General features: G+C 40.7%; 1 protein-coding gene across 2 annotated transcripts in view; it reads right to left on the bottom strand.

Annotated features, from left to right (window-relative positions):
• The window catches only part of sli (slit guidance ligand), a 125,512-nt gene that overhangs the window by 7,844 nt on the left and 96,056 nt on the right, over positions 1 to 21,612 (bottom strand). For both annotated transcript variants that reach the window (XM_034982107.2, XM_069507653.1), the window contains 26 exons: positions 21,143 to 21,213; positions 19,264 to 19,405; positions 18,902 to 19,045; positions 18,694 to 18,765; positions 17,259 to 17,330; positions 16,929 to 17,000; positions 16,584 to 16,747; positions 15,991 to 16,144; positions 15,685 to 15,776; positions 15,001 to 15,127; positions 14,788 to 14,859; positions 14,404 to 14,564; positions 13,398 to 13,527; positions 12,229 to 12,406; positions 11,369 to 11,478; positions 9,775 to 9,944; positions 7,942 to 8,155; positions 6,683 to 6,822; positions 6,034 to 6,203; positions 4,585 to 4,743; positions 3,727 to 3,802; positions 3,169 to 3,270; positions 2,656 to 2,788; positions 1,816 to 1,925; positions 1,135 to 1,248; positions 457 to 626 (listed from right to left, as the gene is read on the bottom strand). In XM_034982107.2, the coding sequence (XP_034837998.1) occupies positions 457 to 626; positions 1,135 to 1,248; positions 1,816 to 1,925; positions 2,656 to 2,788; positions 3,169 to 3,270; positions 3,727 to 3,802; positions 4,585 to 4,743; positions 6,034 to 6,203; positions 6,683 to 6,822; positions 7,942 to 8,155; positions 9,775 to 9,944; positions 11,369 to 11,478; positions 12,229 to 12,406; positions 13,398 to 13,527; positions 14,404 to 14,564; positions 14,788 to 14,859; positions 15,001 to 15,127; positions 15,685 to 15,776; positions 15,991 to 16,144; positions 16,584 to 16,747; positions 16,929 to 17,000; positions 17,259 to 17,330; positions 18,694 to 18,765; positions 18,902 to 19,045; positions 19,264 to 19,405; positions 21,143 to 21,213 (3,319 nt within the window). The remainder of the gene's footprint in view (positions 1 to 456; positions 627 to 1,134; positions 1,249 to 1,815; positions 1,926 to 2,655; positions 2,789 to 3,168; positions 3,271 to 3,726; positions 3,803 to 4,584; positions 4,744 to 6,033; positions 6,204 to 6,682; positions 6,823 to 7,941; positions 8,156 to 9,774; positions 9,945 to 11,368; positions 11,479 to 12,228; positions 12,407 to 13,397; positions 13,528 to 14,403; positions 14,565 to 14,787; positions 14,860 to 15,000; positions 15,128 to 15,684; positions 15,777 to 15,990; positions 16,145 to 16,583; positions 16,748 to 16,928; positions 17,001 to 17,258; positions 17,331 to 18,693; positions 18,766 to 18,901; positions 19,046 to 19,263; positions 19,406 to 21,142; positions 21,214 to 21,612) is intronic.

Raw genomic sequence — 21,612 nt, 5'->3', positions numbered from 1 at the left:
AATATAAAGGAGGAACAGAAACGGTCCTAAAATGGAACCTTGTGGGACCCCTTTTTTTACAGGATCCGCGAGACCGCTTTCCATTCACGTCTAACTTTCGTGTCCTATCATTGATGTAAGAACTCATCAACTCCAAAGCTGCACCCCTAGTTCTGTAGTAGTGCAATTTCCTGACTAATATTTCATGATCAACGCAGTCGAAAGCCTTTGATAAATCACATATTAACATATTCGGAATCTCAATAGTTTAGGAGTGCTGTATCATGCATCATCAGGATTGAGGAGTTCGGACTTGGAGTTCAATCATGACGTCGTTGCTAGGTACTTACAATATCAATTCGGCTTTGGAGAAGTCCACGCGCTTGTAGATGATCAAATGAGATGTGTGGCACAGTTTGTTAAATAAACGTCTTTTCTTTCTTTCTTTCTTTCTGATCACACCCTACAGTAGCTTACCGGCTCATGAGCGCCGTCTTCCTGTAGCGCGTGCGGAACGAGCAGAGCCGCACTGTGTGTTTGTGCGGAATGAGAATCGCCCGCACCACAGCCCGCGCCCGTCCGCACGCTACGTGCGGCGTTCACGAAGTCCACGCGCTTGTGGTTGATCCACGCTTCCTTCAGGCAACCTGCACGAATAGGACTTTCTAAAAGTTGCGTCTTCTTCTTCAATTTAGTCTAAACGACAACAGTCCACTGCCCAGCCAGGGTTTCGGAAAAGCTACAGCGCCGGAGACCACATCCACAAGCTATGGCAGATTATGCAGAAAACCCAGGAGTATAATCTGCCCTTCTGTCTAGCATTTGTGGACTACGAGAAAGCCTTCGACTCCATCGAGAGCTGAGCTGTTCTGGGTTCACTGCAGCGATGCCAAGTCGACTGCCACTATATCCAAGTATAGAGATGAAGTATGATGTCGCCACGATAACCGTCAAGTTAAGACCAGCAAACTAATCCGATTTCCACACGAAGAGTAAGACAAGGAAATGTTATTTCCCCAAAACTTTTTATTTGCGCCATAGAAGACGAGTATAAGGCATTGGTTTGGAAAGATCGAGGCATTAACGTAAATGGCAATTACAAGTCATACATTTTTTGTGTTCTGTGTTATTGTTTATGGATGTGTAGAGGCACACCTTTGAAGCTGGTGATGTTGCGCAGGTGCCACTTGCTGAACGCGTCCCTGGCGACGTCCTCCGGCACGCCGCCCACGAACATCGGCCGCTCGAGCCGCAGGTACTCGTTGCTGCCTGGAAGTATATAAACAATACAGGAAAATTGGAGCAAAACCCTTAAAATTTATTGTCAAACATAAAAACATCATCATAATCAACCGATAGACGTCCACGGCTGGACATAGTTCTCTTGTAGATACTTCCAATTGCCACAGTCTGGCGCCGTTTGAATCCCAGCGGCTCCCTGCGACTTGTTTGTCCACCTCGTGGGGGGGTCTTCGAACGCTACGCTTTCCTGTGCGAGATCGCCATTCTAGCACACTGGGACCCCAACGCCTATCGGTTTTTCAAACTATGTGCCCTGCCCAATGCCATTTCAGCTTCGCAACCCGTTGAGCTATGTCTGTTCCTCTGGTTGTCCTACGGATCTCATTTCAAATGTGATCACGTAGAGAAACTCCGCACATACCTCTCTCTATCGCCCGCTGAGTGACTCATGAGCTTTCTTATGAGGCCCCCATAGTTAGCGACCATGTCTCTTATCTCATCACTGGCAATACGCACTGTTCGAAGACTTTGGTCTTAATTTCAGATTACCCTACCCTTTCTACCCGTTCTACTTAATATGTTTTGGAAAAATACCTTCATTGATGATAGATCTGGCGGGTCCGTCGTCAACTCGTAGTGTGAAGTTTTTCTTGACGGCCAGCAGTTCCGCCTTGTGGTAGTTACCGTCTGAGACCATTTCGAAGCTGAAACAATTTGATTAATTTTAATAATTGTGGTTAACATTTATTAACTTAGTTAAAAGTAGCTTGTCATAGATAAATCTAGATTTTTTTAATGAAGAATATTAGCCATGTTAAAAGACTAATATTCCCCTTTCCTCTCCAACTAAGCGTCAAGCTTGTGCTAGGAGTAGGTACGACAATAGTGCAACGGGCGGGGTTTGAACCGTCGACCTTTCGGTTTTCAGTCCACTTCTTTACCCGTTCAGCTATTGAGGCTTATTCGGATTGAACCCCGTTAACCTAAGTTTGTAACATTAATTAACAAGAGTTAATACTAATTAACCACGTTGAACATTGGATAATATGGATAACATTGGTCCAGCTATAGCAAAAATGATCAACTGAGCTTTTAATTATTGAATAACCAAAATTAACGTTGGTTAACCACGTTAAAAATCGGTTAACTTGGTTAAAATTAACTATTGCTAAGACAGCTTCGCACCATTAGTTAACAAGTATTAACTACAATTAACCACGTTAAGCATTAGTTAACCTGGTTAAAATTAGTTCACCTAGCGTAATAATGGTTCACTAAGCTTCAAACCATTGATTAACCAGACTTAACGACGATTAATCACGTTAAACATTGCTCAACAACGGTTAACATTGGTTAATCGAGCTTACATCGCTCTACAACATTAGTTAACCAGAATTAACGACTATTAACCATGTTAAACATTCATTAACCTACCTGTACATGGTAGAAGTGGGGTGGTTTCCGACATCGTAGCTGATGCGTATCCTGCCGTTGAAGAGTTCGACCGCCAGATGCTCGTTGTCGCCAAAATACATGAGTACTCCGTGTAGTTGTTTTGTGCTGAACACTAAACAAGAAAGTGAGTTATTTTAACATGGTTCTACGGTTCTGAGTTCTAGCCCTTTTGAGCCTACAAGAAAGCGAGTTATTATTGCATTTGTCATCCAGTTCTGAAGCCTCTAGTTAATCTCGAGTTTTGTCGACAAACAGGCTGACAAGAAAAACTAATATTTAAAATTTCAAGGATTTAGATCACCGGGAAGTTCGCTTAAAATTTATTAAGTACAAAATTTGGTCCGAACACACAAACAAACAGACGGACAAGAAAGCGAGTTACAAAACGTGTATTCTTTTTTTTTTTTTTTTTAAACACGGCCGACGACAAAGGCAAGGAAAGGAATGTTATATGCTTAAAAAGAAATGATGAGGTTTTGTTAGAGCACTTACCAAGAGTAACATTGGCCTGTGGTACTGTCCGTAGTGGTTCCAACTCCACCAGGGAGTCGTTGTGATTGAACATGAGGGACGTGAGGTACTCGCAGAGACGACCTGATAGATAAATTATAATCAGACACAGGGCTAAAATAGCTATCTAACAAAGAGTAGTTCAGAATCCAGCAGGACGAACTTTGAAATTCATCGAAGGCCCGCAAAATCAAGTTACCAGGAATCAATCAAAACCGCAATGTGATTTGAAGACCAAAGTCTTCGAACAGTGCGCGTTGCCAGTGATGATATATCCGATTCATGGTCGCTAACTATGGGCCTCATAATAAGGCTCAGTTACCCATTCCAGCACCTTGGAACCTTTTTCGAATTATGTACCCTGCCCATTACTACTTCAGCTTCGCAACTCGCCGAGCTATATCGGTTACTCTGGTTCTCCTACGGATCTCCTCGTCTCTTATTTGATACGTGGATATAGCTCTCTCAATCGCTTGCTGAGTAACTCTGAGTTTTCTTATGAGGCCCTTAGTTAGAGAGGGTAACATAGAGGGTAGTTACCGGAGTAGCCAGGCGCACACTTGCACAGGTAGTCGGCGGGCGGCGCCAGCAGCGGCCGCTCCATCATAATGTCATCCTGCGAACCAACCACTGATATTTAATTACACTACCGTTTGCTAACAAACCGTGGTTTCTTTTTAACTTATTGACTTAACGCTTGGCTGCAATCAGATCTACTGGCAAGTGAAGATGCAGCCTAACATGAAGCGCGCTAACCAAGCTAGGCAACGACCTGAAGAACCAGACCTGCGTCTGATTGCAGCCAAGCGTTAGTCAATAAGTTAAAAATAAAATAAAATTTGCCTTACTCTGATACCAAAATAAACCATGATTTTACCAAAAAAGCGGTAATAGTCAAGGTGTTCGATCTCCTATTTGTGGGGTCTGGGATTGAATTTCAGGAACACACTTGTAACTTTTCGGAGTTAGGTATGTCCGTATTTGCAATTAAATACCACTTGCTGAAAACGTCGTGAGGAACTTGTACTATTGACCTTCACGGTGCGGCCCCACAGTAGAATGGCGAGGAGGGAACTACGTAGATCAAATAGTTCCTTAGCACACTCTCCGAAATAATTCCTGTAGAATACCGACAAACAGGCAAGATCCATTTTTTCCACGCACATGCAAACTGTAGAACCACCTACCTTCAGCGGTTTTCGAACTAGATTACAACAGGGGGTTTTTCAAGGGGCAGATTAACAAATTCCTGAAAGGCCGGCAACGCATTGGCGGTTTTTCTGGTGCTGCAGGTAATCTCTTAACATCAGATGACCCCCCTGCTCGTTTGTTCGGTATTTTTATTTAAGAAAAACCCTGGCGTCGATGTTCCAAAGCTAAAGGTGTAACGGTACGCACGTGCACCGCCAAGTAGCACACGCCGTGCACGCAGTCGTGGTGCGCGCACGGGGACGTGCCGAGCGCGGCGTGCGGCGCGGCCTCGCAGTAGCGCCCCGCGTACCCCGGCGTGCAGGCGCAGCGGTACTCGTCCAGCCCGTCCACGCACGTCGCCCCATTCTGTACAAAACAGAAGAACAAAATATAAGTTTACATTCCGGAAAAATTTTGGCACCCACTCATTGGCACCGATTCTAAGCACAACCTAATTTTGGAGTGTTCGCACCCTCTTCTTACTATTGTAATATGAAAGGGACAGAAGCAGTTTGACATTTCTAAATTTAATTTTTAGATGGTAAAACCCGTGATTTTAGCACGCACTCGCGAACCTACTGTTTAAATTTGTATTGTGCACTAAAATTTAGAGTCTTTAAATGTGAAAGTCATGTTCCGTTCCTTTTTTAGCATTAGTAAAAAGAAATTTAGTTTAGACAGAGACTAGAGAATCGGGGCCAATGTCTCCATGTCCAAAAAAAATCAAGAACTATTCGATTTCAAATTTTTAGTATCGACTCTCGAATTCCCATACTAAGAAATTTTGTAAGAGCATTTTGAGACTGCACAGTATCGTAACGGAATATGATTTTTTCCGTCCAAATACGTTGCTAAGTAAGCTGCAAAAGTAAGCTTTGATGCAGGAAAACTTTCATCCCAAGTCCTCTTTCCCAATTAATTTTAAAATTTTCATGATTTCAGGATATTAGTTTTGGACTCTCGAACTCCCATACTACAGAGCTTCCGAGACGGTCAATCTGTTTGATGTAATTTTGTTTTGCTTGCTCAAGCAGCTTGATATGCTTGTCAAGCAACGTTGCGTCAAGCAAAAATTATAACATCGCATTAATCACGCTCAAGCACGTAAATGCTTGGCTCAAGCAAACATTGTAAACGGTCAACATGCTAGGCTCCAGCAAAAATTTATGTGCTTGTCATCAAGCCGCTTTACTGTCTCTGAGAAAGCCCTTAAGAAATCATATTTAAGAGAGAGAATCGCAACGGAATCTGAATTGTTCTAAAGTAACACGTAGGAATATTTTGAGAGCATGACATGGTACTGGAATATACACTACCACTGTCACTCATACCTATATGACGTTTTGTCGGTCTCAACGACAGAGACAATGCTCTACAAAACCGCTCTCTTTAGGTCGATGTACATACATAATTTTCTGCCGCGTACTGTAAATTATTTTGCAGGGTTCAGATTCAAAACTAAGAACATGTTAAGAAGGCTTTTTTGCTGGAGAACATAGTTAGTAATGGAACTGAAATAAATGAATTATTTGGCAGTTGTTGCAACCCATGTTCCATCAAAATAAAAAATACCAGAATCTTCTGCGATCTAAATAAATTTTTCGAAAAACAAATCAAACTCTAAAATACTTGAAGTTAGAACCATTTGTTAATTACCTGGCACATGTGGTTGATGCAATCATCAGCGTTGATAGTGCAGTTCTGCCCTGAGTAGCCCTTAGGGCACGAGCAGGTGTAGTGGCTGGTGTGGTCCACACAGGTAGCTCCGTTGGCACAGGGGTTAAACTCTGAACTGCAGTAGGGGATTTTCTTCTCGCAGAATTCGCCTGGGAAAGAGTTTAAGGGATAATTCAATCATAATCATATAGTTTCTGCATTCTACGAGAGCGAGTGGCTCATGCTTGTGTTTAAGTCGTAAGGTAAAGTAAATGTGTGTGTTTGCGAGCGTTTGCTCGCGACTGATTGGTCCGACATGCACGCACACTAACGCAATTACCATGTAAACGACGTAACCAAAAGTAAAATTCACTCGTCTTCGTGTTTTTTTAAAGAATATTTGCCACGGCCCTTGACTAATTCCTCTCCAATTAAGCGTGAAGCTTGTGTTGGTTTGAACCGACGACCTTTTGAATTTCAGTCCGTACCTTTAACCGTTGAGCTATCTTATTTCTTGCACAATTGCATGGAAATGAAGATGACGCACTGTGGTTGTGATTGGTCAGTGGGTATGACCATTCTCTAATAAGGCTCCGTATTTACCCTTTGGGTATGGAACCCTAAAAATGTAAGGGGTTGATATAGTTACCCATATAGCCAGGCGCACACTTGCAAGTGTAGCCCTCGAGGTGGTCGATGCACGAGGCGTTGTTCTGGCAGCGGTGCGCGAGGCAGTCGTCGATGTTGACCTCGCAACGCACGCCCGTGTAGCCTGCGTGGCACGCGCAACTGCAATAGAACATTATGTACTAGCGCTTGGCTGCAATCAGACCTACTGGCAAGTGATGATGTAGCCTAAGATGAGCGCGCTTGCCTATTCACTCTTTAACTTGAACATACTTATCACTACATAGTATAAAATAAAGTCGCTTCCCGTTGTCTGTCTGTATGTATGAACGCGTAGATCTTTTAAACTACGCAACAGATTTTCATGCGGTTTTTACCTACAGATGGAGTGATTCAAGAGAAAGGTTTATAAGTATGGTTTTATTCTCAAAAAATTAAAGATCCCTAGGGAAATTTAAGTAATATGAATTAGGTCGGAAAAAGTCCTCTCATTTGAGAGTTTTCGAGGCGTGCGCTGCCTAAATGGTCAAAGATACACGAAAACAATGTATGGTGAAATTTTTTCTCTTAAAAAGTTCTACAATAAAGTCCGCGATAGCATACATGTATCTATTAAGGTTGGCTCACATTAATCGATTTTATGATTTTCAAATGTGATCTGAAACAAAGCCTTACTTTCGAGTGTGATTTACTGACATACTATTAATTCTTATCAAAATATAAGATTGCAAAATAATAATAATTGATTAAGTAATTATAATGAATAATATGTTAATAATGAGATATTTGAGCTACTGTATTAATAAATAATTGTTGTGTTGCCTATTGTTGTAGTAAGGATTCCTATTAATAATTCTATTTGTGTACGTACCTATTCAAATTTGCACACCATAGTATGGTAGATTGTAGCTCGAAACAAAAATTGTAATTGACAACTTATAAATGTACCTACAATCAGCAAATAAATAATTTGTATTTGTATTTGTATTTGAATAAAATAATTTAGACCAAAATTACCCTGTACGTCATTTAATTTAGAATAATATCTTACGAGATAACACAAAATTAAAATGATATGAAATATCGTAGGATTAAAACTAACGCGCAACAAAAGGAGATAGAGGCGGCCGGGCGGCGGGAGGTGACGCGGCGCCTATAATCTCCTCAATGACACCACATTAGTATCTTAAATTGCACCCATGCGAAGCCTGGGCGGGTCGCTAGTGTTTATTAAAACAATAAGCACGAGCGCAGCGAGCGCTATATTTATATAGCACCTACCTAAACCGTCCTTCCTCAAGCAGTTGACACACCCCATGGGCACAGGGCGAGCCGTAGCAGGCATCGATCTGGTGCTGGCAGGTGTCGCCGTGGAAGCCGCGTGCGCACGCGCAGGCGTAGCCGCCGGACGCCGTGGCGGAGCAGACCCCGCGGTTGAGGCAGGGGCTCTTGTAGCAGCGGTCGCACTTCGACACCACTTCCGCTGGGGGGTCGCCTGGAAACCAAAATCATTTTTTTTTTTTTTTTTTTTTTATTGGTTTGCCAACAGATAGTACACATATTATAAAATAACACAATTCACAGAGAAAAAATTTAGAGTGTACACCCAATTACTGGCAAACCGACATGCATTTTAAAAGTTTGCAAGTGCGGGATTACCAGTTAACTTAAAGCTAAAAATACAAATATGAAAAAATAAAAAATAAAAACACTGCAATTTACAATAGTACTAAATATTAAATACTAAATATTACATAAAACAAGAAAAATAAGAAAAATTACGAAGAAGCATACGAGTTTATAAATTAATTATTGAAGTTAAAGGTCTTTAAGGTGGATGGATTGCGTGAAAGAGGATATGCGTGAAAAAGGGGTGGATAATACGTTGACGAATGACAGAAGTGAGTGGAAGAAGACACTTTATGCCGACCCCACGTAACGAAGGATAAGGTAAGGAAGAAGAAGAAGATTATTATGCAGACATCCGCTAAGAGAGGATTTTTGAAAATTCAATCTCTAAGGGTGTTGGATCTTTTGCCTATATATGGATAGGTAGTTCTAAGTTGTACTAATAATAATAATAAATATCGTTTCTTGTTTCATTATTGCTAGTAGTAACTATGTACAATGTTTTTATCTAATATTATATCTAAACTAATAACTAACAATATACAATAAGGTCGCAAACTCAGCATAGCCGAGCACCGCTCACACTGCTCAGCGCTGGTTTTCAGTTTGCGCCATAATTTACATTGATTAATAAAGACGCACCACGCCCGTTGCGTTATCAAGCAATAAAAAAAATTGCATAAACTACAATAAAAACAGTGACATAGAAAAAAGAGCGAAATCTAGAAATAACAGTTTAAAAAAAAATAAAAAAAATAAAGTATAAATATAAATATAAATGTCCCTTCCCAGCTTGTATTTACATTGGTAAATGACAAGTCGGCGCCTGCGCAGGACAGTGGCGCCACCAATATAAAAATCACTTGCGTTGCGGGTGTGAACGAAGTAGGAGCTCGCATTTGTGTTTCCTATCACTTCCCAAGGATCCACGTGGAATGTTTCCTCGAGGATTAAACAAGTCAAAGGACTCTCTGCCTACATTGTGAGTGTGTGCTTACCAGCTCAAGTGCGCCGTGCGTGACCAGAGGGATGAAGCATATGCTAAAGAGGATATAAGGTTAGTACAATACTTTCCTATCTATTTGGGCAAGAGATTTCTTCATATTTCCTAACAATTATACAGTCCACGAAGTAATCTATATATATAAAAGGAAAAGGTGACTGACTGACTGACTGAATGACTGACTGACTGACTGACTGATCTATCAACGCACAGCTCAAACTACTGGACGGATCGGGCTGAAATTTGGCATGCAGATAGCTATTATGACGTAGGCATCCGCTAAGAAAGGATTTTTGAAAATTCAACTTCTAAGGGGGTGAAATAGGGTTTTGAAATTTTGTAGTCCACGCGGACGAAGTCGCGAGCATAAGCTAGTAATAATAATATAACCAGTGCAACATTCAAATTGCGTGCAAAAACCACACAAAGGTCTACGCGAACGAAGTCGGAGGCATAAGCTAGCCATAATAAATAAGGCTTACCTCTACACAGGAAGGCTTCGGAATGCGTACTCAGCACCAACTTATCCCTCATGGGGGGTGGTTCTGCGCAGCGCGCGATGCCCGCTTCCACGTACTCCCCAGCCACCTTCACCCACTCGGACAGCCAGCGCGCTCGGCAGTCGCAGTACAGTGGGTTGGAGCCCAGGGCGCTGTGGACAAAATCACAGAATTAACAACTAAGGATAGGGGGACGGGCGCTAATGTGGGACGCAACTTGACTTGTGTGGGACTGTAGAGGTGCAACCTCTACCGTTACTTGGCTGGCAGCTATTAGGAAAACTTCGCAGCTGCCACACAACAATATTCAAATTTGGAACGCAGCGGAGAATCCTCCTGGTCACGCACGTTACAAGATTCCAGATTCCCTATCATCCGCTCGTCACGTCAACATCTTCTACCATTGTCTAAATATATAAAAGGAAAAGGTGACTGACTGACTGACTGACTGACTGAATGACTGACTGACTGACTGATCTATCAACGCACAGCTTAAACTACTGGACGGATCGGGCTGAAATTTGGCATGCAGATAGCTATTATGACGTAGGCATCCGCTAAGAAAGGATTTTTGAAAATTCAACTCCTAAGGGGGTGAAATAGGGGTTTGAAATTCGTGTAGTTCACGCGGACGAAGTCGCGAGCATATGCTAGTATTATATAAAGCTCGCGAGCCCGTCTGTATTGTACATAACATATCAATTGTAAAGTGTAAAATAAACATCATTATATGTAGCTGGTTCTTCATTGCACCAACCCTTCAGCTACAGGACACATTGGCCCCGTGTCATATCAGGGAGACAGCATCAAGACCGGGAGCCGCAGCAGAAACAGCTGAAAACGGCAAGCGGCGCAAGTATGCCTCTCTTATAGAGAGTTACATTTTTGTGCCGTTTGCCGTGGAGACCCTGGGGCCATGGAGTCTTAGTGCTAAAAATCTTACGAGACATTTCACCGCGATTAATAGCCTCATCTGGTGACAGAAGGTCTAGCCGTATAGGCATGACGTGAACCTAGCATTTTACGAGACATTGGCGAAGTGTACTTATAATTGTGCTGGTGTGGCACAAGTCACAACTAAAAGCCGTAAAGCAAATAAGATGGGTCTAGCCATAAAATATTTATAACTAGCGACCCGCCCCGGCTTCGCATGGGTGCAACGTTGTTACTAATGTGGTGTCAGTACTTGCTAATAATTCAGCTTTCTACAGGTGAAAGAATTTTTAAAATCAGTTTAGTAGTTTTTGAGTTTATCCTACTTTTCTCTTATAAATTATAATATTTGTATAAATTTTCGATGGAAGCTTGATTTCTTCTGACATTTTGTTCAAATATCTTCATATTTCAACAAATTAACACAAACCAATATTAAACTATACCTATAAACCTTCCTCTTGAATCACTCTATCTATTGGTGAAAGCCGCATTAAAATCAGTTGCGTAGTTTAAAAGATCTACGCGTTCATACATACACGGGAAGGGACTTTATTTTATACTATGTAGAGAAGATGCATATCACTCACGCTAGTTTAAACTTTAAAAGGCCTGAGTATAAACAAACTAAATGGTAACTCACACGTGGGAAATAGACTCCAGATCCCGGAACACGCCGTCGGCCAGCATGGAGATGTTGTTACCATGCAGAGACAGCACGCGCAGCTGGGTGAGGCCTTTGAGGGCGTCGCGCTGAAAACGTACGAAAAATGCTTTTATATGACCTCTGGTCGTTTTCAGCTTTCTGGAGTTCCATTGGGTGCATTTTTTTTAAGAAAAGTTTTTAGTGTAACAAAATTTCAAGGTCGCATCATCGCCTTTTTATCTTCTAAATATATGTACTTAGGGCGTTTGATAAAACATAGTTATATAAGTTATACGAACAGATTAGTTACCTATATTATATATGTCCATCAAATTGCTAAAGCGCGTGGCCACCATTTTAGTGACGTCAGCACTAGACTGAAGTTTCGAGCTGATGGTATATTTTTATGTCGGCTGACGTCAAAATGACGTTATTTCGATGTTAATGAGACTTGGTTCCGGCGCAATAGCAATTTGCGGGACTTATACATCTACACATCGGTCCTAATCTCAGCGTACTGCAATGCTATGTTGCAAATATTATCTAACACTTTGTGTAAGACGAAAAGCTGACTGACTGACTGATCTATCAACGCACAGCTCAAACTACTGGACGGATCGAGCTGAAAATTGGCATGCAGATTGCTATTATGACAGACATTCTAAGTGTGACATGACTAAGAAAGAAATACTTGCACACATCTAAGTAACAGATAAGTGTTGATAACTTAGTCAAGGCTTCGAAAGTGTTGTTTGATCACACACACACACACACACACACACTGATCTTGTTGTTGGAGTGTGTGAGTGAGATGCGCTAGGTAATTAAGTACATGAGACAGAGAGAGAAAGAGTTACCTGCACACATCTGAGGCGATTGTAGCTGACGATAAGTGTTGATAACTTGGTCAGGGCCTCAAAAGTGTTGTTGGATAGCACACTGATCTTGTTGTTGGAGAGGTCCAGACGAGTCAGTTGGGAGAGATGGCGGAGCTGCTCGGCCGATATGCTTGTTATTTCGTTGGATTCCAGGTATCTGCAAGAGAAGATGTATGGTTTATGTTTCATCGGTCTCAACGACAGAGACAATGCTTTACGAATCTGCTATCTCCTCCTAAAGGTCGATGTACATTACTTTCTGCCGAGTACTATAGCTTATATTCGTCGTTGGGATGGTGACGAACATAATTTTAAGCTACTTTTTGTCCCGGAAATTAAAGAGTTCCCTCGGGATTTTTAATCTAAATCCACGTGAGCAAGTTCTTAACATCATCTAATATGGACACACAGGTCAGTGGTGTACATCTTGTCCGTGGTTATATAGTGCGACAAGGCTCTCTTGGCACTCGAATGACATTGACAGGGGGGCGCTGTTGGAGAACAAAGGCTTAGAATATTCAAACAAGAACAAAGTTGCAACGTTAGTTCCGATTTTCGCCACGCGCCAAGATAGCCTTGTCGCACTGTACATTGGCCGCCATAGATAGAATAATAGGTAGATGTAACCGCGTATGAGACAGCGATAGCACGACGTAACGATGAATAACACGACAATTATTACCATTGTTTAGTAGTCAATATTTGTATTAACCGATCAACAATATTTGTATTAAACGTTTTTTATGTGAAAACAAGTAAATAACTCATGAGAAATACAATTACGCCACGAATTCTCAAAGTTTGTTTTGCAACTTCTTGTATGTATTTTTGAAAAAAAAACAGTTACACGATAAGGGACAAAAAATAGGTTAGCTGCGTCTCTGTTTATCACATTAGTAACTTTATCTGTGCTCTCTTTTTAGTGCGAATGAGAAAGCAAACGTTCCTGCATCTACCTTTATTACTTCTTGAATCCTTGAATGCTCTCATAAAAATCTGATAAAAGTCCATCCAATGACTGATTGCAGATAGCTTTGAAATATCAAAAAAAAAACCTTTATTACTCCATCTACGTTGGCCGCACTTTAATAGAGAGAACCCTATATTAACTTCTCTACGGGGATAGAGTAAAGTAAGGCGCAACTCACAGCTCAGTGGTGTAGGGCGGTATCCTGGAGGGCAGCGCGTTCAGCTTGGCGCGCGCGCAGCGCACCACGGTGCCGGCGCAGGTGCAGCCCACGGGGCAGTAGTCCTGTGGGAGGCAGCCCTTATCCTCCGCTGGAACAAACATAATCCCTCTTTACAGCGGCCTCCTCAGTCCTCATTGCAGCATCAGGTCACCCGGACGTGAACTCATGCCACGTTCTCGGGGACGGACTAATCAAGGCTCCACCTTCTAGGCAAGCGCGCTCCATCTTAGGCTGCATCATCATTAGCCACCAGTGGACGTCCACAGTTTTTTTTTTCTAATTTATTTATAATCAAATAACTATTTAATATATTATTTAAGAAGAATTAATAAAACGAATACATAAAAATTACAGATCGAAAATATCATTTAAACCACCGCAACGAGGCAGGGTGCCCAGAGCGCTGGCAGCGTTACCTCGTTGAATGGCCACACTAATATGCTGACCGAGGTACTGCCAGCCCTCCGGTCCCCCGTGGATTCCGCGAGACGGGATGAAAGGTCCTTAAAAAAGGATCTAGCATCCTCGCCCCACGAACCCATGGTCTCCACCCCAAAAAGCACAAATATGAAACTATTTTCTATATTCTCATATTTGCGGCTCTTGGCCCTTTCTGTCTTAGTAGCCGCCGCTGCGGCCGCCACGGAGGTCGCCTGTACGTGTGACAGTGTGGATAATCAAATAGGATACAAGATATTAACATTTTCTGACTCTCGCCAAACTGGTGAGCCAGTTTGTTGGCGAGCTGGCGCTCCTTAAAAATTAGTAAGTAATAACTGATTCCTACATTATATGAATCCTACATTACTAAACTTATATTCTAACTTCTTCATGTACTCTTTCACTAAGAAAATTCCTTTTAGACAAAGTGACGTCATCACGGCTTTACAAGATGGCCGGCTAACTTACGTACCTACTTATATACTCAAAAGTCAAAACACTAAACAATTAAGGATAAACTCACATGTACACTTGAAGTCAGCAACCTCCAAATGTTGCACCTCGGTTCCCCTCAGGGTGGCGGGGTGCGCGCACGCGGCGCCGGTCGCCAGGCGACGGTTGCGCAACCAGTTGGGCACCCACGATATGTGGCACGTGCACTGTAGGGGGTTGTTGCCGAGGGATCTGTTTTAAAAGTAATAAATCAATCAAGCAGAACTTGATAGACTGGGTCTTATAAATATAAATCTTGCAAAGTTTTGTTAAAGTAAAAAAATAATAATAATAATAAATCTAGTATCAAAACCAGATGTTTTAAAAACAACATGTGTCATTTTCCAGTGTGGCAGGTTTCTAAAGATTCATATCATCAATATAACTTTTGTGGAATCTTGGATTAAATACTCACAAAGTGATAAGCATATTGAGATGGTCGAAAGAACCCGGTGTGATGCACCTAATTTTGTTGTCTGTCAGAGATCTGCAAAGAAAAAAATAGTTTATAATATACATACGGCGCCAAAAACTAGTGGTCATTCAAATAAACCTTTAGAATAATAAATAGGCCTTGGTTATATAGAGAACGTGCTAAGTCAAAAAAGATACAAATATGAATACTTACAGAGTACTAAGACTGTGTAGACCGAAAAACATTTTGTCTGTGACGGTTTGGAGCAAGTTTCCATCCAACAATAGTTCCTGTATGGACGCCGCGCCGTCAAAAGCATTGTCTTCTATCACTGTTATACCTGGAACAGAACGAAAATATTTCTGTGCAATCATTCAGTGAATACACCAATGCTGTTTTAGCTGAGGCGTCAAAAGCAACTCTTGCTTATTTTTGAGCGCGCATGTTTTAAAAATGCCTATTCACCTGCCTATTGCCTTGAAGATATACGTGGCAGGAAACACAGACGCCAGAAGGGTGTTCTACACCTTAGCAGGTTGTATCAGAAACGTTAAGCAAAAACGTTTCGTGCGAGTTGTTTGCATTTCGACCACATAAGGATGCCAACACTCACAGTTTCTTGTTGTTTTGTGGTAGAATAGGAGTGAAGGAGAAATATTGTGGATATTTTATGACCGTGAGTTTTATATGTAGGTAGATTGATTTGTTCAAATCAAATAATTGATTCAAAATAGGTAATAAATTAATTTTTTTTATTGCCAGTTGGATTTGTAAGATATATTTTAGTGATAATTTTTACGCAAACTTAAAACTATCCAAACGCGCCCCTAAGAAGAGTCCACAACAAACTAAGCCTGGTTAGAATTAAAGATTCAAAACAGTTTCTTGGTTTCTTACCATTATTTCTGAAGTCCAGTTTGGTGAGGTCTGGCAGCCTTCCGAATAGTCCGTCGGATTTGATTTGACCCAAATTGTTGTCTGGCATTATACTGAAAACAAGAAATAATATTTGCTCCATCTAAATACTTAAAAGGACAAGGTGACTGACTGACCGATCTATCAACGCACAGCTCAACCTACTGAATGGATCGGGCTAAAATTTAGCATGCAGGTAGCTATTATAAGGTAGACATCCGCTAAGAAAGGATTTTTGAAAATTCAACCCCTAAAGGGGTAAGATAGTAATAACAAGGATAAACTCACAGTGCAATGGTAGAGATGGGCAAGTCTCGGGGCACGTCAGATAAGCGAGCACGTGCGCACGCCACACGTACTCCGCGGACTAACGCACGCGAGCACGCGCACATATCCGGACAAGGGGGCTCATCACCACAGGCTTCTGCTGTTTCTTCGCCAGCTGCAAAAATAAAATATGAATAATTATGCTTATACTCTATCCGCGGAAAGAAGTTTGTATAGCGCTCTCTCTGTTAGGTAATCCCATACAAATGACAGAGACAAAACATGTTTTCAAAAACATTCGAAATTCAATTCGAAACATAGTTTCGTTTGTGATTGGTTGGTGCCTCAAAATGGTTAACGCCCACTGAGATTTTTGTCTTTGTCATTTGTATGGGATTACGTAACAGAGACAGCGCTTTACTAACTTCTCTCCGTGAATAGAGTATAGTGTTACTTTTAGCGGGCTTTATTAAAAATATTTAAAATATAGCCCGTAAAAATCAGTTCTCACGCGACATTTTAACTTTATGTGTCAACTGTTATTATTTTCGACATGACGCTGACACGTAATGTTAAAATGGCACGTGAACTCATTTTGTACGCATTATACTTACGTTTGCATTTGAAGTTCTCTTCTCTTAACGCATCTATTCTCTTTCTATTCATTCTCTTTGGTGAGTCACATTTAGCACCTGAAGTTTCTATAGGGTTCTTGCGTAGATACGCCGCGAGCCAGCGCAATGAGCAATCGCAGGAGAAGGGATTGCGACCTAGATGCCTAGGGAATAAGGTTCAAAGTCAATTATTTACTGATACCAGCTGACACACGATGAAATTATAACCTTATTGTGCAAGGAATAAGGTTGAATTTCCATTGTACATAAACTATCTCGATTTTCTTATAGAAAAAATATATTATGGAATCAATATCTGGAAACTTCTTTTATTTGAGTACTTACAAAGTCTGGATTCCAGTCAAGGAGTCGAAGGTTCCATTTGGTAAAGATCTGATATTGTTGTCGTACAGAGATCTGGAAAAAAGTTTAAATATTTGCCCATTGACAATTTTTTTATTGGAAGTGTCTAGAAAACTACCAACGGTCGTTTAATTTAAAAGATTATACGATCATACAGTACGACAAGGCTATCTTGGCACGTGGCGAAAATCGGAACTAAAGTGTCCCCTTTGTTTTTGTTTGAATATTCTAAGCCTTTGTTCTCCGACAGCGCCCCCCTGTCAATGTCATTCAAGTGCCAAGAGAGTCTTGCGCACTGTACATTGTACTCACAATAATTTGAGACTCTGTAGATCTCGAAATGTATCTTTACGGACGCATGTTATTTCATTTGAGTTAAGTAACCTGAAAACAGAAAAAAATTATTAATATTTGACTAATTTTAGGATTTTCTCCGCTTTTTAATAAGTATTCGTGAATTAGAAGTAATTTTATTCGTTCATTCAAAAGTTCTGAGGCTCTGACAGATGGACGGACAGACGACGGACAAATGCAAATTCAGCTAAATAGAATCAAGGACCCTTAGATTACAAGATTTGAGAAGGAATACTTTTTTTAGGGTTCCGTACTTCAAAAGGAAAAAGGAACCTTTCATGTTCTGTCTGTCAAAAAACCTACAGGGTACTTCCAATTGACCTAGAATCATGAAATTTGGTAGGTAGGTAGGTCTTATAGTAGGCCTAAGGGGTAAAATCTGAAAACCGTGATTACATCATTAAAAAAAATTAAAATGTGGCCATGAACAGATAATTAGTATTTTCAACTTTCAACGTAAGATAACTAAGGGCCGGTTGTTTCAACAAACTTTGACGGACACGTAACCTTTAAATATGGCGCTAACGAACGTAAGTAAAGAAAAAGCGTTGATTCAGCATCTATTAGCGCTAACGTTCGTTAAAAAGTTACGTTTACGTTAACCAGTGCTGGCGCCATTGGTGATCGTCAAATCAGTTCGTAACTTCATACTTCTTACAAACGGAATGTTTTATTTACAAATTATAACGGAATCAATTTAATTCTTAATTCAAGCTTTTAATGGTAGTTTTTTTGAAGATGAAAGAGAATTTGTAAGAAAGAAAAAGTGTTTAAAATGCGAAGTAGCAATATTAATAACTATGTATATAATTTAATATACTTAAAATGAAATAAAAAAAGGATACGGAGAAGTAAGTTAATTTTTAGGGTTAGTTTTGCAACCAAAATAACAATGACGAACAGTTTTTTGTACAATGAAGCAACGCACTTAAATTAACAGATGTTAAAGTTCGTCTACGTCTGTTAAATTTTAACGAACGTATCTTACGAAGACCAATGGTTTGAAACAACCGGCCCTTAGTATATCAAGTGGGGTATCACATGAAAGGTCTTTATTGTACATATTCTAAAACAAATTTTTATTTATTTATTTTTAGGCATAATAGTTTTTGATTTATCGTGAACAATGTCGAAAAAATGCGACTGTAGTATGGAACCCTTTGTGCGCGAGTCTGACTCGCACTTGGCCGGTTCTTTTTTTGTTAAGTCGATATAAAATGGTCAGCAAACTTAAAACTAATATAACACTATTTTACGAAGTTTGGAAGTCTCTATATTCAATAATTACTAAAAAATAATTTATTGTTGACACGTAAGCACCATCCCAATTTAAACACTGATCTCGGAAGAATATTCCAAACTCTAGCCATGCGTGTAAGGAATGACGACTTACAGAAGTTGTAGTGACGCTAGGCCGTGGAATATTCCAGAAGGTAGATCTTTAATTTTGTTCCCATAGAGAACCCTGGAAAGAAAAGTAAAGATATGGTAAAATACTATGTTTCTGCTAGAATTCGAAATACCTCTGCATTATCTAGGCAATCTGCAAGTTAACTACAGGAAGTAGAAGTACTTCCTGAAGGAAAAAATGTATTACTTACAAAGAAGTCAAATGCGTGAGTCCGTTGAAGGCGTCGGCGGCCATCTTGGAAATCTTGTTGTTTGACAGGTCGATGCGAGCGACTCGCTTCACTGCAGAGAACGCGCCGGCTCCCACTTCTGTTATCTCGTTCTGTTCTAACCGACTGGAAAGAGATGGATATACATATTATTTTAATAAGATTCACAGGTTGTCGAATCGTCATAAATCTGTCTAGTGGGAGGCTTCGGCCGTTACAAGTTTCCACTCTTAGCTCAATAGTGAACCAGCGATGGGTTAATCATGATGGGGAAGGATTTGGGAACCCATTCGAAGAAAACTTCTACCACACTATGTAATTAATGGAATAATATAGAGGCTCACATCTCAGTGGCTCTGTGCGGGATGCTGGGCAGATCTGTGAGCAGCTTCTCGCGGCAGTCAACGGTGCCGTCGGGCGAGCACCTGCAGGGCGGCGGGCAGCGAGGCTCGGCCGAACACTCCCCGGTCACCGTCGTTGTGGGACCTGGAGTATTAAAAAAAATGAATTTAGATTTTTTTGTATTCCGTGGAAACTCTTTGATTTTCCGGAATAAAAGTAACTTGCAATGCATGTACATACCTACCATATTCTGGCTAAATAAATGATTATGATTGTATTGAGTATACGTCCCGCAAATTGCTATTGCGCTGGAACCATGTCTCATTAACATCGCAATGACGTCATTTTGACGTCAGCCGAAATAAAAATACACCATCAGCTCGAAACTTCAGTCTAGTGCTGACGTCACTAAAATGGCGGCCACGCGCATTAGCAATTTGCGGAACTTATACCTATGATTAAAAAGAAAAATGGGATGTAAGCTAACTCTGTATGGAATTTCATCAAAATCGGTGAAATTGTTGGGCCGTGAAAAGTTAGACAGACAGACAGATAGACTCGCATTTATAATATTGGTGTGGATGGATAATATGGATATATGAGTATTGATTTTAACTCCAATCCAATCCATCAGCTTGTTTGCGTCCACTGCTGGACATAGGCCTTTCCAAGAGTGCACCACCACGGTCCTCCGCCTTCCTCATCCATCCGCTCCCCACCACCTTCCTCAGGTCATCGGTCCAGCGGGCTGGAGGTCGTCCCACACTACGCTTACCGGTATAGTTCTTGCAATTGTGGCAGTCCAAACAACAACATCACCCCTAAAAAACCACACACCTAAAAAACTATATCACTTGATAAATCTATAATAGCAGTAACATACAAATAAAGAACACAATTTTGACCTATTTTTATTATTTTATTTTTATTTTAAGTTTAATTTTAAGAGGTAATAAATTTATTAAATAAACTATTAATAAACTTAAATCTAAAAAAAACAACATTTTAAGTACATAATAAATAATGTTGCTAATAACTAGGACTTCCCTCGTTTGGGCTCGAACTGAAAACCAGCGTTGTGGTTTCATCGTGTAACATTCAGCTGAGTTCGGGCCTTTTCGTTGGCACGACACATTTTAGACACTAGGTACCTATATTTTCGTTTGAATTAGATTTTAAGGAATGTTTTTTTTGTAAATATTTGTGTTTGTGTTTATAGTGTGCTGGATCAACCAATAAATTGATTTCTATTCTATTCTATTCTATTCAATTCACGAAGGCGAGTGGACTTTAGTTGTGATTACGTCGTATACACGGGCATTGCGTAAGTGTGCGTGCATGTCGGACCAATCAGTCGCGAGCAAGCGCTCGCACACGCACACATTTAGTGTACCTTACTGTTAGCGCACTTATAATAATTAATTATCTCTGACAGACGTCACGTGATGTGTTGCATCACCATCTTGAATCGATTGGTATAAAAGCGAGTATTTGATGATTCTTAAGGCAGTCTGTGTTCTACCACTGACTCATTCGACTATTAAATGCTTTTGTGTTTAGGTCGCCGTTCTGATTAAGTGGTTTCAATAGCAATTGTGCCCTAATCAAGTTAATATTGCAGTAAGGTTATTATGAAAGGCAAAACTCTCGATGAGCCGCTGTGTGTCGTGGTTAATATTTAACTTCACTTCTGGTATGTTTATATTACTTATACCGATACGACTTAAACACAAGCATGAGCCACTCGCCCTCGTGAAATGCAAGAACTGTACGAGGTCTCCCCCATCGGCTGTCAGTTCTGCGACAGACATGACCTGCTCTTCAGCTTGCCAATCCTTTGAGCTATGTCGGTCGCTTTTGTTGTTCTGCGAGTTTACTCACCATTGCATATTAGCTCGTGTGCTTCGAGCTCGGTGAGCAGGGCGCCCCTGAGGGCGACGGGGGCCTGGCATCTGAAACACAACAAAAATATCATTTTACTTCCTAGGTCTTTTGCAAGTTTTACTTTGTCTGGATTCGGCCCTGGCTAATTACTTACTACACCCTACCCGAAGTTATATTAACGGTATAGTTAATACTTAACTATACCGTTTACCGTATAGTTATACCGTAGACAAAGACAAAATGCGTCAAATTACTTATATAGTTATTATTTTACTAGGTTTCACTAATTATTTTGCATGCCTAATATGTAAGGCGGAACATTCCTACTGGACAATTTTATGTAATAACATCTCATTGTAAAATGTTTCCGCAAATAAAGAATCTTTGAACCTTTGAACTAGCTTATGCTTTGTCTTTCCGATCTTTAACCCTACCCCTCTCTCTATCAGTTAATACTTGATACACGC

Source organism: Maniola hyperantus, chromosome 26 (genome assembly GCF_902806685.2).
Source record: "Maniola hyperantus chromosome 26, iAphHyp1.2, whole genome shotgun sequence".
In the NCBI taxonomy this organism is placed as follows: Eukaryota; Metazoa; Arthropoda; class Insecta; order Lepidoptera; family Nymphalidae; genus Maniola; species Maniola hyperantus.
This window is presented reverse-complemented; position numbering and strand designations above follow the sequence as displayed.